The sequence below is a fragment of the Panthera pardus genome, unplaced genomic scaffold (genome assembly GCF_024362965.1).
Source record: "Panthera pardus isolate Hobbes unplaced genomic scaffold, ASM2436296v1 HiC_scaffold_13, whole genome shotgun sequence".
NCBI lineage: Eukaryota > Metazoa > Chordata > Mammalia > Carnivora > Felidae > Panthera > Panthera pardus.
Window position 1 is genome coordinate 134,376,551 of NW_026526688.1, and position 18,517 is coordinate 134,395,067.

Sequence of the window (18,517 nt, forward strand, 5' to 3'; positions counted from 1 at the left end):
CAGGCCAGGACCTGAGCCACAAATGGCTCATTAAAAAACACACTTTTCTCCTGCTAAACTTTCTACTCAAAGATCTACAGTAGGTTCTGTAGATTTCAGCTGCTTGGGGAGCTGTTAGTTTTTCGTGTCACTTTGCAGCAAGGAGCCCTCAAGCTGGGCAGTCAACTCATTCCCCACTTGTGCAATTAAGAAGACCATAAAGAGAATAACGAAACAGGCCATTGGGAGCCACAATTCCAGCACTCTTTTTCTGTGGTTTGTGAGTTCAAACAAGGCAAAATGTGTCCAGGTCTGGCCGTTTCATTTGAATGAAAGAGTGGAAGCCACATGGGTCCTAAGTGTTTTGAGATCTCTTGGCGGTGTGTGGGTGAATTGTTATGCACAATGCCACTCTGATGGCGAACACTTGGTAGGTCATTTTAATATCACTGGAAAGGCTCCCTAAGGTCTTCACTGAAGGCACTTCTGCACATATTTTTCTGTGGACTGGGGAAGCCCCTGGCCAAACTGCTATCCTGTCTGATAACTTCCTGCTTACCCTTTAAGAATTACATCATAGTCATGGCTCTACAGCGCCTTTCCCAGCCTCATTTTGTGACCTGATGTACATAAATACATCACCTTCTGTGGTAATTATTTATAAATAGGTGTCCCAGGCACCTAGTCTAATGCTGGTGTAGCATGTAGACACGTTCAATAAATATTCACTAATAGTGCTGCTGATGTGAGTCTAGACACGTTTACTGGTCATATTCTTATATTTCCATTATATTTTGCCCAGTACTTTTAATACTGAAGTTTTCTTCAGCGTCCACACAGAGTTGATGCAGGACAGTTCCAGGTAGTTCTTTAGACAGTATTCTCAGATCATGGATGTAATTGTACTATCTCAAGTAGAAAGGATGACTTGGCTTGCCTCTTCCTTGCCATCAAATCTCTGGCAGTTTATCTGGGCAAAGGTAGAATCAGGGTCCCTGGGACATCATTATACCCTCTGCTGGCGAGCATGCTGGCCATATTCTTGAGTCCAGAACTCTATATTCTAGAAGTTGGAACACCCTTTCAATGAAGTAATCTGAGGGCTGAAGCTGCCATTTGTTGAGCATTTACAACATATACTGTGCGAGTCACTTCATTTTTCATTTCTCAAAAAAATGAGGACGAGGCACTGGTATTATCCTACTTTACAGAAAAACAAATCGAGGCTAGTGAACATCGTGTAACTTTTCTTAAATTCTGATAGCTACGAAGTGGCAGAACTGAGATTTGAATCCAGGTCTCTGATTCCAAAAGCTCATGGGTATCATTTTCTGTGATGTGACTCCAAGCAGGATGCAGCTCCCCAATGTGAGAAACACCGGGGTCTGTGGCCAGCAGCACCATCTTTCAATTATCCTCAGTTTCCAAGGTGAGATAATTATATCAACGATTTAAAGTATCTTACCTGGAAATGACCTCATTTTTTAAAGGAAGGCACAGCTTTTTAGGAAACAAAAATAAATAGGAGTGACCTTATTAAGTTTCCCTTGAAGTTTTTAGTCATTTCATCGTAAAATTACACATAGAAGCTACATAAAAGTATAGACTTCAGTTGGCCTACTATCACACACAATTCTATTTTAAATGTTCTCTGAAGGACACCCAGCCATATGGTTTGGCTACTGAAGCCAACATTGTAGACTCAACACTTGGAAGCAAATCCTTTCTCCTGAGCTCATAATTGAAGACTCATTATAGTTATATAAACAGTTTTAAAGTTATATAAACAGTTTTAAAGAAGTCTATACAGGATGTAGCAAATGAACTCTTTATACTACCTACTTATTTCCAGTTCATTTTTATGTCAATTTGCATTTAATACTTTCTAGGCATTTAGCCGAATAGAAGAGCTAATGGAAATTCAGATGGACAAGCTACTCATAGTATCCATTGATTGAAGGTCATCATCACTGAGATCAATAATTAAAATTAATAACAGCACCCCTCATAGACCAAAGGCCAGAAAATTCTCTATGCTGGTACTCTATGGCATAAAGGGTAGAGACAGAGGGATTTAAGAACAATAAGATAAAATTCTACTCTCTTAGGTTAGGAGGCTCCATTTATTAATAGAGCTATTAATAGAACTAAGTGGCAGGCACTCAGACAGTCACATTACATATCACTTTTAAGTACTACAACATCCCTACTTTGTAGAAGTTATCTCCACTTTACAGATGAAAAAACTGAGGCTCAGAAAGGTTCAGTAATTTGTCATTGCTGTGCATCTTGCCTAAGGAATGTTGAGATGCATATCTAGGTCTGTTTGGCTCTCCATTTCCTGCTATTTCCATTCCAGCATGCTGCTTCCTAAAACGTTTCTTATTTGGTGAAGATAATAATCAGACATGGACAAGACTGAAAGAGATATACACAAAGTGGGAGTGTCAGATAATTTGGCGTTGAGATCCTAGAAGGGGATCTGACATTTGATTTGGCTCTCTTTAAAAAAAGAAAAAAAAGAAAAAAGATCGTGCCAGGTAGAAGGAAGGTAGTCAAGATGGATGTGGTAAAAGATGGTAGAAAGTTCCAGAGGCATGAAATGGCATGGCGGGGGTTGGGGATGTGGGAAGAAAGGAAAATAAAATTGCAGGTCACAACTTTACGCACCATGTGAAAGGCGTATCCTGTGGGCAAGTCAGAGTCTTTACATGATAGTAGCAAAGCTTTGACAGAGTCACATGGGTGGCCTAGAGGGGACAGCCTGCAAAAGGGGAGATGCTTTCACCAGAGATGAGGAGGAACTGGTCAAAGAGAGTAGATTTAAAAGGTAAGGATGAGCGGAATAGATAGTACTTGGTGAGTGAATTTAAGGGTGAAGAAGAGGAGAGAGAACAATAAGAATTAACATTCATGGCATCCTTTCTGTCCACGAGGTGCTGTGCTTAGCTTTAACAATCTACATCTTTGAAACCACATAATAAGTCCATGAGAGGAGTATCTTTATTATTCCCAGTCTATATGGAAAAAAGTAACACCTAGAAGTCTCAGTATCAGCTAGCAAATTATAGAAACTTGAATGCAGGCGATTTGACTACATGATCTTTTGATTTTTACTATTGCATCTTTTGACTCACTGGATGAGTCCAAGGTTTCCATTCACTAGGACAGGGACCGGGAAGAGATGAAATGTGTATAGAGAGACTGATTGAGATCAACATTGTACATTGCGAATTTGACTTTCTTACAGAACATACAGGTGGAAAAATCTGGTTAAATAAAGAATTGGAAGGAGAACAGGAAACTAAAGGTAAAGAAGGTATCATTATACAGAGAGAGGTTAAAACCGAGGGCCCACATAAGTGTGTTGGTGGAAGGTGGATGGTGACAAGGATAGACGGTGTAAAGACTACTCCCCATTTGAAAATAAGTACATACAGACATAGAACCTTCTAACAACTCAATCCTATAAACTCAAGCAGTCTTTATTTGCAATGATGCCTTTTGTGACTTTTTGTTCTAGTGTGAGAGATATTTATTTGCCTGACTTCTCAAAATCATTGCCTTATTGGAATGTGAAGAGTTGTTCTCCCCAAACTCTAGGTCCAGAGAGCGCTGAGCTTCTCTAGAAGGTCACCATTACTGATGTTCATAAATTTGTCTGAACTGGACCTTTAAGCATCCACGTCTTAAGATTCTTGTGAACAAATATGTTTTCAAGAGGGAAGAACAATATTGTAAAAATTAGAAACAAAATAGTTTGCTTCTTCCAAATGTGTCTCTTTCTCCTTCGGGTCTACCCACTCCATACCCTGCTCTTGTGGCACTGCCCCTGCCAGCAGTCCTGTGGACAGGATCCCAGGTGACAACAGAACAGTGGGCCTGAGCTAGAGAAAAGTGTCGCTATATGGCACATACTCTTAACTGAGAGGTCACGGTCACACCATCACACTGCCTGCATTGCAAAGTGCTTTCTGGAGGATGAAGGAAAAGTCTGAGTGGACAAGAAATGTTCCTGTGGCACAGTGCAGCAAGCATTGTTTCCCAATCTCCAAACAGTGGGAAGAGTTTTTTTGGAAACCATCTAGCAGTTACAGAGACTCGGTCCAGAAAGTCAGAGTAATTCATGACATGACTCATTAAGTGCTTGTACCATTTCCCCCCCCTAAAAATGCAGTCTGCACAAGAGACATGCATCTGTGGAACTGGCCAGGTAGACAATAGGCCTTGAGAAGGGGACTGTTTTACAAAATCCAAAATTTTCTGTGTCAGGATACCTCAAAAGAAAACTGAGCAGTGTCAAGGGAAGAATTTCAAGAGCAAATCAAAGGTTTCTGGTGATTCTACTGTATTTTATAAAACCATTACATTTCTCTTTTTGGTCATGGCGAGGTCTATTGGCACAAACAGCACAGCCACAAAGTATTCTTTTGATTTTAATAACTCATCTGATATATATTTATATATATTTATATATCTGCTCATCTTCATTTCCTCAGCAAGAGGGGAAATAAAAATATTGATCTATAAAATAAGCTGATGAGAACACAATGCCAAAAATAGCTTATGTTAAGTGCAAGGGGTGAAGCTTGAAAGCAAGCTAAATTGCAACGACATATTGATTTAACATTTTAAATACAAGACTTGCAATAAAATAATTCTTGAGATATGCTTCTCATTTTTAGTTTACTTTTTAAAAACTACTCTCTATACACAAATCCAGTTGTAACACTTGACAGTAGCATTATGGGGCATGATAGAACTTTGGTACACATTGCAGATATGGATGGGTAATGTCTGGAAATGATATTCCTTCACCAGTTAGAGCACTGTACAGCAAGGAACCAGCCACCTGATCCCGTAGAATGTTCCCACCAGAACCGCAGAGCCCTTCCCAGATCCATTGGAGACAGCGGGAAAAAGTGGGCTCACTGGATCCATATTGTGTTTCCTCTCTCGGTTCTCCTGGGTTCCACTGTCAGCTCCCCAAAAGTGGAAAAAAACTGCTCCATTTCTTTCTGAAGCATGTCGTTTCTTTTCTCTGCATCTTCTTTTGCTCGCTCTGCATTTCGCATTTTGATTTCTATCATTGTGAACTTTTTCCTTTCTTGATCCAGTTCATCATGGAGGCTCATCATTTCTGTTTCCAAAGTCAAGTTTCGCTGTTCTAAGCTAGATATAGGATGGGGGAGGGAATACAAGATAAAGCAATTTTATTCACTTGAAATGTGACAGGGATACAAATATTATCTGAACTCTGTCTCTGCAATGCTTAGGAAATTGTAATGGGCCCTTTCAAATCAGTGAGGCTAGGTCCAATGATTTAAAAGGTGTTAGTTTCATTCATTCATTCATTCATTCATTCTGCTAGGATGATTTACTATCATTTAAAAAAATTTAATTTTTTTTTTTTTTTGAGAAAGAGAAGTGTTGGGGGAGGGGCAGAGAGAGAGGGAGACACAGAATCCAAAGCAGGCTCCAGGCTCCAGCTGTCAGCACAGAGCCTGATGTGGAGCTTGAATTCATGAGTCGTGAGATCATAACTTGAGCCTAAGGCAGACTCTTAACCAACTGAGCCACCCAGGTGCCCCAATTTACTATCATTTTAGCAAGAAGACCCCAAGACCTCTCTTGGAAGCACTTAGTTGTCATTTGATTGCAAATGAATGAATGTCAGCACAGAGAAGCCAGAGACTGTTATCTGCACAGAATGGCAGATGCAGAAGGCAGCCTGAACCACAAGGCTTTCTGGAGTCATTTCATGTAATGTTGGCTTTACTAGAAGAAAGGGGGGAAGTGATAAAGTTGGGGGAAAAAGGACATCATATTTGCTTTCTATCAAAGGAAAAATAATGATAGTGAAAATATCATCAAGAGATAGCTTAAGTCTCTTATGTCAGGAAGTAACTAATCAAAATAAAAGTGGTATAACAATATGAATACCAGAAAAAATTGATTTTTAGCAAAATCATTATTACAATTGAAGATGACTATTAATGATAAAAAGACTGATTCATCAGGGAGATATAAAAAATTCTGAACTTTATTCACCTATATTCACCTAGTAGTCTAGCCTCAAATTATTCAATATAAAATATAAGAAATTTATAAGGAGAAATTGATAAGTCTACAATAACATTAGGAGATTTTTTTCTCAGAAATTATAGATCTGTCTGATAGAAATTAGAAGAAATGTAAAGGATTTGAACAACTTGATTAACACACTTGATCTATTAGGCATGGGTAGAATCCCAAACCAATAATAAAAGAATAGTTTTTTTTTAAAAATTTTTTAATGTTTTATTTTTGAGAAAGAGAGAGAGAGAGAGCATGCAAGCAGGGGAGGGGCAGAGAGAGGGAGACACAGAATCTGAAGCAGACTCTGAGCTGTCAGTGCAGAGTCCAACATGGGGCTCAAACCCACAAACTGTGAGATCATGACCTGAGCCGAAGTTGAATGCCCAACCGACTGAGCCACTAGGCACCCCAAGAATAGTTTTTACCAGGCCAAATAATTGATATCATACAAATGAATTTCTCTGACCACAATACAACAAAGTGAGAAACTAATGTGGGGGGAAAGAACATCAAAGTCATGTGTTTAAAAGCTAAAGAGCATGTATCAGTGATTGATAACTAAACAAAGTTAAATAGTATCCATCTATCTATCATCTATCTATGAATTCTATTTCACTTCAATATTGGTGGGATGTAGTTTAAAAGAAATTGAAAGAGACAAATATGACTCTGAACAGGAATGATCAGAAATTAAATAGAATAGTTAACCTCTTTTTTTTTTTTTCAATGTTTACTTATTTATTTTTGAGACACAGAGAGAGAGAGAGAGGGAGCAAGCAAGGGACAGAGGGACAGAATCTCAAGCAGGCTCTGCATTGTCAGTGCAAAACCCAACGTGGGGCTCCAACTCACTGTGAGATCATGATCTGAGCCAAAATCAAGAGTCAGATGCTTAACCAACTGAGCCACCCAGGTGCCCCTAGAACAGTTAACCTCTTCTATTTCCGTGGCTTGGGTATGGGGCAGCTCCTCAGCCCCATTTTTCTGTGGCCCTCTCCCTCTGGCTGTCAGACAGGTAGGAATGCTATAGTGAAATTGAGATGGCATTCTATGGGAAAGTTTTATCATTTTATCAAAGTCTCTGAAATGCACTATACATCACAGAACATAAATACGTCACCAACGTTCTCATAAATCAGAATGATTTTTTTTCCTCTGCTAATACAAGTTTGAAGTGATATCTCTTGCTTCCCTGTGCTAAGTCCCAAGTTATCATCATGCATTGGCAGAAATCCAGAATTCTGGTTGCCAGTGGTTCTAAAAACTACATTCACAAATGAGAGTCTTTCTTCTTAGGTAAACCTCCTGCCACTTGGCATTATAAAGAAAAATTCAAACCAAGTTTCTGCTCACCAAGGTTTACAAAAACTACTTTCTAAGAAAGTAATTTTTCAACTTCATGGATAAGTAGTGCTTTAGTTTATATTTACTTTACCAAAGCTCTTGAAAATATATTTCTTTTGGCCTGAAAATTGACAAATGGATTCAACAAATATTAAAATACATTAAAGTTGACTTTCTGTGTAATGAAGAAGCCATGTGGGGTTTGGAGGCATAGCAGTAATTGAAGCCGGACAAAGAACGGTGTTCACTGCCATGAGGACCCTAGGACACCCACACAGGAGGAGGGCCACCAAGTCACACAGCCTGAATGTGGGGTGGAGACCACAGATGGGCAACTGCATGCTGAACTGAGTCTTGGGTCTTCTCCTACTTGAGAATTAAATCTCCTACATTATGCTGAAAGGAGAACATAAAAACCATCAAGTTTGTAATGTCCGTAACCCTAGTAAAAACACGGGGTGGTGACATTCTGGTTTCTGGCACAGGGTTCTGTTTGTGAGCCCTGGGCTCCATTGTCTGTATTCCCGCCTTTCGAGTCCACGGAAACATCTGACAAACGCCCCTGATCCTGCCTAGATTGCTTCCCTAGAGAAGATGCTAGGTAAACGTCTACCTTGATCATCTTATTAGTAGATGTAAACTGATATAAATTAGGTTTTACCGTAAGTGCTTCCTTATAAATAGTAGTTTTTGCTCCTTGTTTCAGGCCATAATTTCCCTTGTCCATATGAATGCACGTCATGTCATTGTTTTTCTCAAAAATCTCCATGGATTCTAATCTCAGAATAAAAGCCAGACTTAAGGGGCACCTGGGTGGCTCAGTTAGTTAAGCGTCTGACTTCGGCTCGGGTCATGATCTCAGGGTTTGTGAGTTTGAGCCCTGGGTTGGGCTCTGGGCTGACAGTGCAGGGTCTGCTTGGGATTCTCTCTGTGTGTCTGCCTCTCCCTTGCTCTCTGTGTCTCTCAGAAATAAACTTAAAAAAAAAAAAGCCAGACTTAAAATGATCTCCAAGGCCCTTTCTGAGTCCCTGCCCATCCCATCTCATGGCATTTCCACTTGCTCTTCCCCCAAATGTCTGCACAGCGTCCTTTTTGACTTCCTGTAAGGCCCTGCACATGACCTTGCACCTCACCAATGCTTCTTACCCTCTACCCTGCGTTAGTCTTCTCCTTAGCATCTGATCTATTCTACTACTTGATCTGTCTCTGTAGTAGAATGGAAGCAGGTTCCACGAGGGCTGAGTTTTTGCCTATTTTATTCACTGCTGAATCTTCAGGGCCTAGAGTGGAGCCTGGAAGAGGGTAGACACTCTCTCAGCATTCAACTATGAAAAGAATGAAAAAGAAAGGTCTGTTTATTTTGATACTTTTCTTCACCCTTATTTCATCCTCTTTCCATCAGTGAAAACAGGCTCCTTACTTTCCATTTATCCTCGCCCCTCTCTTTCCAGACCTTAACACAAACCCACACGTTTACTAGCAGAAGATAGCACCATCGAGCACCTATTCTGTGCCAGGGACAAGGCTCAATGATTTCTTACATGCTTTTGAGGTAAAACCTACTCATATTTACGTTTTTCACAGTACGAACCTAAAGCGCAAAGAGATGAAGCAAACTGTCCCCAAATCCCACAGCTGACAAATGGTGAAGCCTGGACTTGAACTCAGGTCTGTGACTCTGGAGCCAGCATGTTTAGCCCCCTGTGTGAACCTGTCCTGCAGTAGGGGTCTGTCGGGCCCTCTCTGGCAGTTAGGAGCTGCAGATTTTCCTCACCTCTTTATCCTGGACTCATACTCTATCTTCTGTTTGGTCATCTCCTGTTTCAGGCTGGACACTAAACTGTGCAGGGCACTGTGGTTGCTGGTGTTGTTGCCCACAAACGTCTCACTGTTGTCGCTGCTGCTGGTGGCACGACTGCTTCGACCTCCCACACTCCTCCGGTCACTTTTGTTTTCATAGTCCCCAGGGTGGGAGAGGTCATCCTGTGGGGGCCCATCCAAAACAGGGTCCTCAAAATTACTCCCGTAAAAGTCTTGCTCTGGGCAGGTGGTGGTGGAAGAGCGACAGGAGTTGGAATTCTCCGGGAGGGAGATTTCACAGGAGGAAGTGGACCAGGTGGCGCTGTCGACACTCTGCTTGTCATCAAGGTTCATCATGGAGAACTGCTGATGGACGTTATCATAGGTGGAGAGTCTGTTGTGCTGGCCTGACTCCCCTGCTTGTTCTTTCTGCTTGTTATCCCTCAGGGTCACGTAGCCATTGGGCAGCCAGCTCATGCTGCGACCGTTCACGGGGTTCCCAAGCATGTCGGGGTTCAAAATGCCCATTCTCACCGTTCCATTCTGTACACTGTGGGTGCCCATTTTGGTACCAGACCCCTTCAGTGAAGAGGTCCTTCTGGCCTGTAAGCTCCCATTGGGAGTGGTTTGGGTTTTCTCCAGGCCTTCGGCATTACTGCTGCTGAAGGACCCATTGGTGACTATCCCACTGCCCTTATTGAAGGCAGGATTCTTTTTGACCATAAGAGGGGGGCTTCTAGAGACGTCCAGCTTGTGAACGCTGTTCCTTGGGCTGTTGGTTTTACTACCTGGTAGAGCTGTGGGGGATCCATTATCCACACCACTTCTCTGGGGAGACTCGGACTTGTCCCAAGAGCACCGCCTACCAGGACTGTCCTTGGTATTATTGTTCTCCTTATTCTGTAGCTGGCCCATGGTGGCTTTCTTCTGAATTTCATTGTTGTTATTGCTCGTGCCATCTTGGGGTTTGCTTTGCAGTTCTGCATCTTTGGGGAAGAGGCGATCATGTTTGCTAATCATCATTGACATCAACTGCTGGACCACCACCGTGCCTGGAATTGCATAGAAAACACAGCAGTTTATTTTCCAATTTGAAAGTGACTCTTAAAGAACCACATTCAGATGAACATTCAACATTTTTAGTAGTAGTATATGCAATGAACTGTACCTAGCACTTTACTTTCATTAGTTTAGTCAGATTTTAAAACAAATCAATGAATAGGTAGTTATTATCACTGTATTGTAAATGTTAAGTAACTTGACCAAGGTCACAAAGCTATTAAGGAGCAGATTTAGGGCTTGAAAGCAGAGTTAGCTGGTACCAAAGAACAGGCTTTTAATCATTATGCACAATTTCTTGCAAGTTTAAGATTTAATTATGAGAAATCTTCCTTAGGAGGAGGTCAGCGTGATGTCTCATCTGACAACTGCCTGAAACCATCAAGACATTTTAGTAGCATTTCTAAGTGGGACCCTATATGATCTCTGGTGGATACATGGTCTGTCTTTCTCATGTAGCAAGATACTGAAGTTCTTTTTTTTTTCTTTTCAAATTTTTATTTAAATTCTATTAAGTTCACATGCTATATGCAATATTGGTTTCAGGAGCAGAATTCAATGATTCATCACTTACATGCAACATCCAGTGCTAAACATAACAAGTGCCTTCTTTTTTTTTTATTTTTAAAAAAAAATTTTTTTAACCCTTATTTATTTTTGAGACAGAGAGAGACAGAGCATGAACAGGGGAGGGGCAGAGAGAGAGGGAGACAGAATCTGAAACAGGCTCCAGGCTCTGAGCAGTCAGCACAGAGCCCAACGTGGGGCTCGAACTCACGGACCGTGAGATCTGACCTGAGCCAAAGTCAGACGCTTAACCGACTGAGCCACCCAGGCGCCCCAACAAGTGCCTTCTTAATACCTATCCATCTAGCCCATCTCCTACCCACCTCCTTCCATCAACTCAATTTGTTCTCTATCTTTAAGAGTTTCTTATGCTTTGTTTCTCTCTCTTTTTTCTTTTCTCCCCCCCCCACCAAGTTCATCTGTTTTGTTTCTTAAATTTTACGTGTAAGTGAAATCATGTTGTCTTTCTCTGACTGACTTATTTTGCTTAGCATAATACAGTCTAGCTTCATCCACATAATTGCAAATGGCAAAATTTCATTCTTATGGATGGCCAACTAATATTCCATTATATATGTGTGTGTATTATTGTATCCTTTAGGTAAATACCTAATAGTGCAATTGCTGGATGGTACGGTAGTTCTATTTTTAGCGTCTTGAGGAACCTCCATACTGTTCTCCAGAGTGACTGCATCAGTTTGCATTCCTTCACAGTGGAAGAGGGTTCCCCTTTCTCCACATCCTCGCCAATACCTGGTTTTTTTTGTGCTGTTAATTTTAGCCATTTTGACAGGTGTGAGGTGGTATCTCATTGTGGTTTTGATTTGTATTTCCCTAATGAGGAGTGGTGTTGAGCATCTTTTCAAATCAGCCATCTGAATGTCTTCTTTGGAAAAGTGTTCTCTATCTTTAGGAGTCTCTTAAATGGATTTCTTAGATGGATTATTTGTTTTTTGGGTGTTTAATCTGATAAATTCTGTTTTTTTAACTTTGTAATAAGATTTTTTTTAATTTTATTTTTTATTTTTTAAAATTTACATCCAAATTAGTTAGCATATAGTGCAACAATGATTTCAGGAGTAGACTCCTTAGTGCCTCTTACATCTTACATCTTATTGTACATCTTACATCTTACATCTTACATCTTACATGTGCCTCTTAGCACATCCCACCTCCCACAACCCCTCCAGTAACCCTCAGTTTGTTGAGTCTCTTCTGTTTTGTCCCCCTCCCTGTTTTTATATTATTTTTGTTTCCCTTCCCTTATGTTCATCTGTTTTTTCTCTTAAAGTCCTCGTATGAATGAAGTCATGATTTTTGTCTTTCTCTGACCGACTAATTTCGTTTAGCATAATACCCTCCAGTTCCATCCACGTAGTTGCAAATGGCAAGATTTCATTCTTTTTGATTGCTGAGTAATACTCCATTGTATGTATGTATGTGTGTATATATATATATATATATATATATATATATATATATACCACATTTTCTTTATTCATTCATCCACCGATGGACATTTGGGCTCTTCCATACTTTGGCTATTGTTGATAGTGCTGCTATAAACATGGGGGTGCATGTGTCCCTTCAAAACAGCACACCTGTATCCCTTGGATAAATGCCTAGTAGTGCAACTGCTGGGTGTAGGATAGTTCTATTTTTAGTTTTTTGAGGAACCTCCATACTGCTTTCCAGAGTGGCTGCACCAGCTTGCATTCCCAAAGATACTGAAGTTCTATACGACTTTTGTCACTATTCAAAAGCTTTAAGGCATCTTAAGTGACATCAGCCAGAATGGTAAAATGAAGATCTCCAAAAAGCCTCATCTCCATAAAAGCAACTGACACATGTGTTATGAATCAACATTTTTAGGAATCTGTAAATTAAAGACTTGGTGCAGTCTGGAGAGTGTTTATTCAAGAAAACTGGTTGACTCTCAGTAAGAACAGCAACCTCTGTGGTGTTTTACCTTTCTTCCTATCCTTTTCTCCCTAGCTTTGTAACAGCCTTGAAAACTAATAGCCTAAAATCACAGTGGGAACCAGCAGCTTGGTAGACCCTGCCATGAGCAGAACAGCATTGGAATTCCAAAGCTCCATTCCCAGATATTGTCATTGTTTGACATACTTGGTGGTTCCCTTGAAGACCCCACTCACAATGCACATCTTTATTTGATCTGGCTAGTAATTTGACCAGTATGAAGAGCATTATTCTCAGGAGCATTTGTCAAAAATAATGAGGGCACTTTTGTTTAATACCATGGCTGCCCGAAGCAGTGGATAACAGTTGGGACAGACAGTAGGCTGTCTTAAAAAGACACAAAGCTTAAAAGGAAAATCTGAGGAATGAGATTTCCACAGGAGGTTTTAGAAAGCTTGGATCTATTCCTGGGAATCTGGAAGACTACATGAATATTTAAGGTTATGTGTATGTCTACAGCTGTGTGCATGTTCACACAGAAATTAGGAGTCCCTAGTCTCTCACCTCTGGCTTATCTTGAGGCTCTGCATGAGGAGAAACTGAAGGCTACTGCAGAGTTGTAAACTACCTGGCTGAATGTCGAAGGTTTGCCCCAACATGCATACAGAGCCTTTTGGTAAAAGATGGGAAACTTATTGGCCTATGAAATTTAAGGAAATCTTTGCCAATAATTAGTTGACAACTAAGCAAACCAAGCAGAGACTTCAGTGGCCACACATGGCAAAGAATAAAGACTTTATAGAATTAGTCCAGAAAAATCACTAAACAAACAACAACAAACCCTAGGAGGGGGAGAATCTGATATCCAATGTTCTTATTATTATATTATTAAAAATGTTCAGTTTTTGGGGATCTGGGTGGCTCAATAGGTTAAGCGTCTGACTTCAGCTCAGGTCATGATCTCACAGTTCATGAGTTCGAGCCCCACATCGGGCTCTGCGCTGACAGCTCAGAGCCTGGAGCTTGCTTTGGATTCTCTCTCCCTCTCTCTCTGCCCCTCCCCTGCTCATGCTCTGTTTCAAAAATAAATAGACATTAAAAAATTTCTTTTAAAAATGTTCAGTTTTCAACAAAAAATATGAGACATGCAAAGAATAAAGACATTATGGCCCATATACAGGAAAAAACAAACTCTGAGGAAGCCTAGACATGGCACTCACTAGACAAAGACTTTAATTCAGCTATTTTAAATGCATTTTATTTTATTTTATTTTATTTTATTTATTTTCTTAAATGCATTTTAAAAATTAAAGGAAACCATACCTAAAGAAACCAGATGAAAGTGAAAATAATGTCTCACCAAATAGAGTGTATCAATAAAGAGAAACTACAAAAATGAACAAAATAGATATCCTGGAGTTGGAATTTATAATAAGTGAAATGAAAAAAAAATCAGTAGAGGGAATTAACAGCAGATTTGAGCAGGCAGAAGAAAGAATTGGTACACCTGCTAACAAATCAGTAGAGGTTACCCAATCTGAGGAGCATAAAAGAAAAAGAATGAAGAAAAATAAACAGAGCCTCAGAGACCTGTGGGACACCATAACGTATACCATCATATGCCCAATGGTAGTACCAGAAGGACAGTCCCAGAGAAGAAAGAATATTTAAACAAAGAGCTGCTGAAAATGTCCCATTTTGATGAAAACCATGATGTCTACATCCAAAAACTCAGCAAATTCCAAGCTAGGTAAGTGCAAAAGGATCCAAACCTAGACTCATCATAGTCAAGCTGTCTTAAACCCAAAACAAAGAAAGAATCCTGAAAGTAGCAACAGAGAAGCAACTCATGCACAAGGGACCCTTAATAAGATGAACAGCTGATTTCTCATCATTTCTCATTGTCAGAAGGAAATGGGATAAAATCTTCAAAATGTTGAAATAAAGACTGTCAGGCGAGAATTCTATATTCAACAAACCTATTTCTCAAAACGGAGGAGAAATAAAGACATTTCTAGATAAACAAAAACTGAGAGAATCTGTTAGTACCAAGCCTAGTTCAAGAAGAAATAACAAAGTTCAGGGCATTTTAACTTTTTTGGGGGGGGAGGAGGGAGAGAGCGAGCATGGGAGTGTCAGAGAGAGAATCCCAAGCAGGCTCCGCACTGTCAGTGCAGAGACCTAATTGGGCTCAAACTCACAAACTGTGAGATCATGACCTGAGCTGAAAGCAAGAGCTGGACACTTAACCAACTAAGCTACCCAGGGGCCCAGAGTCAGGGCATTTTAGACGATTAAAAGACCTTTGAGAAAGAAAATAATTCTCTTACACATATTAAACTACTATGATTTCCATTTGATTCCCATATTTTCACTATGCACTGTAAAGTATGAATTAGAAATGAATAACAGGTTTCAGACAGAAAAATAGACACTAAAGGACAAAAATGTTGACCTATTATTAAAATTTTTAAACATTTATTATTTTGAGGGAGAGAGAGAGAGAGAGAGAGAGAGAGAAAGACAGAGAGACAGAGTGCAAACGGGGGAGGGGCAGAGAGAGAGGGAGACACAGAATCCAAAGGAGGCTTCAGTCTCTGAGCTGTCAGCACAGGGCCCAACACAGAGCTCAAACTCATGGACCCAGAGATCATGACCTGAGCTGAAGTTGGACGCTTACCCAATTGAGCCACCCAGGTGCCCCAAAGTTGGTCTATTATTAAAAGCAGCAATTTATTAAAAAATCAGTGGATTTTTATGGTTTTATGGCATATTATCTGAAATCTCAAAATGTATTTTCACATATTCCTCACTGACTTACAAGCTGAGCTCCCCATCCCTTACAACTGGCTGACACCGTTAAACAGGCTTCTCAACTAGTTTCCTAACTCGGAGCCCCTTCTCCCTCAATAATATAAGACTTATTAAGTATTAACTTATTCATGTGCCCACAATAAAGTGGTAATAGGTTAATGTAAACCTCAATCATCTTTGCCTTAGCTTGAACTATACTAATTTGATGTGTTAATTGAGGTTTATATGATGTTGGTAAAAGCTCCTGGGAATAGTCTCTGAGAAATAAACATAGCAAAACAACTAAAATGTAAATGTAGTTTCTACATAAATGTAAATGTAGTTTACATTATGTTAGTTAATGTAGTAAATGTAGTTAGTAAATGTAGTTTCTATATAAAATACCTAAATTGAGATTTGGTAAGGAAAATGATGACAAGGGCTTTTGACAATGCAGATTTCTGCCGAAACAGCTACTAATTGTGTAGCTGTCAGAGAGTAGAGGCCTGATATGGAGTGAGGCCACTCTTCAGCTTAAAGCAACGCCTCAGCAAAATTTGACTCTATATAATTCAAAATCATATTCTGAATATTAAAAAAATGTGTTAAATCCATCTGTATCCTGCACACTTTTGTGATCATCTAAAACTTAACGATAGATTTAGATCAAGAATCTTCAATGTGCCAGGTCTGATGCTGGGCCAGTGTTGCTCAAACATTAATGTTCACTAAAATTTCCTGGAGATTCTGTTCAAATGTAGGCATTAAGCAGGTCATAAGATTTTACATTTCAAACCAGCTCCCGGATGACACCAGTAATGACAGAATAATATAACTGACATCACCTGGAAGCTCCAAACTGCAAATCTGAACAGAACCTACATGTTAACAATATCCCCAGGTGATTCCTATGTCTGTTAGAGTTTGAGAAACACTGTGTTTGGTGGAGATATTTCACTTATATCTCTTAAGTTTCTCAAAAGGTTATGAGATAGGACTTAAAATTTTTCAAATGAGGTTCAAATTGAGGTTCTGAGAGGTTAAGCTGTTTGTTCAAGGCCACATAGATGATAAATGACCAAGGTTACCAGTTTTATACTTCATCTTTTTACTCCAAAGCATGCACTCGTCCTATTATGTTTCAGCTGTTGGAATTTAAACTGTTGTAGTATCAAGTAAACTTGGGGTTGTTCTAAATAAGAAACCAAATAGGGGCACCTGGGTGGCTAGTTGGTTAAGTGTCTGACTTCAGCTCAGGTCACGATCTCATGGCTCGTGAGTTTGAGCCCTGCATCAGGCTCTGTGCTGACAGCTCAGAGCCTGGAGCCTGCTTCCGATTCTGTGTCTCCCTCTCTCTCTGTCCCTCCCCAACTTTCATCCTGTTTCCGTTTGTCTGTCTCTCTCTCAGAAATCAGTAAACATTAAAAAAAAAGAAAGAAACTAAATAAAAGACATCTATTGAATCAGAGTTGTGGAAGAAAAATGACTCAATAAAATTAATGGTATCATAAACCCATCTTTCCTTTTGAAGCAACCTCTGACTTTGTCATCCCAGTTTCAGTGCATATAGGAGTGAATCGGACGAAAAAATTTTAATCGAGTTAAAATGGCTGTCAACAATGTCGCTATGTACTATGTAAAGACATGTGTACTTAGTCCTATTTTACTATTTGCTCACATGACAGACACACTTTCAAACATTAGCAGCCTCTATTATATATGACTTTGCCTAGTACTTTGGGAAAATGGAGCTTTTTCCCATCACTGGAATATTAACATTTGAAGCATTTCTGCTTCTCACTATAGCTATGAACCATGTGGGGCATTTAATTCGTCAAAGAGAGATATTCCCAAGGTCTCCGTGATGAGTCTGTGAATAGCCATGCCAAAGTTACCTGCCACAATTATAGAGTGAGTGTCAGGACCCGAGCAATTTAGGAATCTCTTTCTTCTATCTTGGGAGGCTTTGCTTTCATCTAGTCTCAAGAATAATAAATGGCAATAGTTCTTGTAAAGGGACTTTCTTTCAATTTTTATATCTATTTAGGATAGACTAGCTTAGTAATGATGAAGTATGTGTCACTATATACTCTATCTTTTTTCCTTTTTATTTCCTCCTGTCGTTCTCTTCCTTAGGATGCTAATGAAAACCATGAAGCCCAAATAATGAGGTCAGAGTTGTTATAATCACCAGCCCATTCTGAAGAGTCCAAGCAGATTTGGGGTGTCCCACTGTGCTACATGATCCAGAAATTCCCCCTGGCTCGTATACTTTTATAAAGGTTGAATTTAAATACCACATTATAGGTACTTCTTCATGAGAATTGGATAAGAATTCAATTTTCCTTGCAAGGTAACTATGCACATTAAGATACACTTACATGTACACAGAAATATATGGCAGTGTTCTATGAAAGGTAGTTTCAACTTGTATTTTTTGCAACGAATAATCTTGTGTATGTGTAATTTTGTACATGTACAGATATATGATGAATTTTGATAAGTGACAGTTCTGGAAATACCATCTAATCATGAAATAGACAATTCCCTTGTGCCTATTTGTAGCTAATTCCCTACCCACACTTCCCAACCATGACAACCACTGATATGCTTTCTAATTCTATAGTTTTTCTTTTTTTAGAATTTCATATAAATGGAATTATACCATATGAAGTCTTTTGTGTCTAGGCATTACTCACTTAGTGTAATACTTTTGACATTTATCCATATTATTGCATGCGTCAACAGTTCATTCTTTTTATTGCTGGGTAGTATTCCATTTTATGAGTGTACCCAAAATTGTTTATGCACTAATTGATCAACAACTGGTCTGTTTTCAGATTGGAGCTATTAAATACGAAATAAAGTTGATATGAACATTAAGTTTTGGTTGAACATGTTTTCTTTCTATGTGGGTAAATATTAGCACACTGCTCTGCTGGGTCTTATAGTTAGTAAATAATTAAGTTTGCAAGAA

At 39.5% G+C, this 18,517-nt stretch overlaps 1 protein-coding gene across 9 annotated transcripts in view; it reads right to left on the reverse strand.

Moving 5' to 3' along the window:
- Positions 1–4,303: 4,303 nt before the first annotated feature.
- The window catches only part of ARHGAP24 (Rho GTPase activating protein 24), a 654,421-nt gene continuing 640,207 nt past the window's right edge, over positions 4,304–18,517 (reverse strand). For all 9 annotated transcript variants that reach the window (XM_019465261.2, XM_019465244.2, XM_019465250.2 and 6 more), the window contains 2 exons: positions 9,176–10,253; positions 4,304–5,151 (listed from right to left, as the gene is read on the reverse strand). In XM_019465261.2, coding sequence (XP_019320806.1) covers positions 4,908–5,151; positions 9,176–10,253 — 1,322 coding nt within the window. In that variant the 3' untranslated portion in view covers positions 4,304–4,907. The remainder of the gene's footprint in view (positions 5,152–9,175; positions 10,254–18,517) is intronic.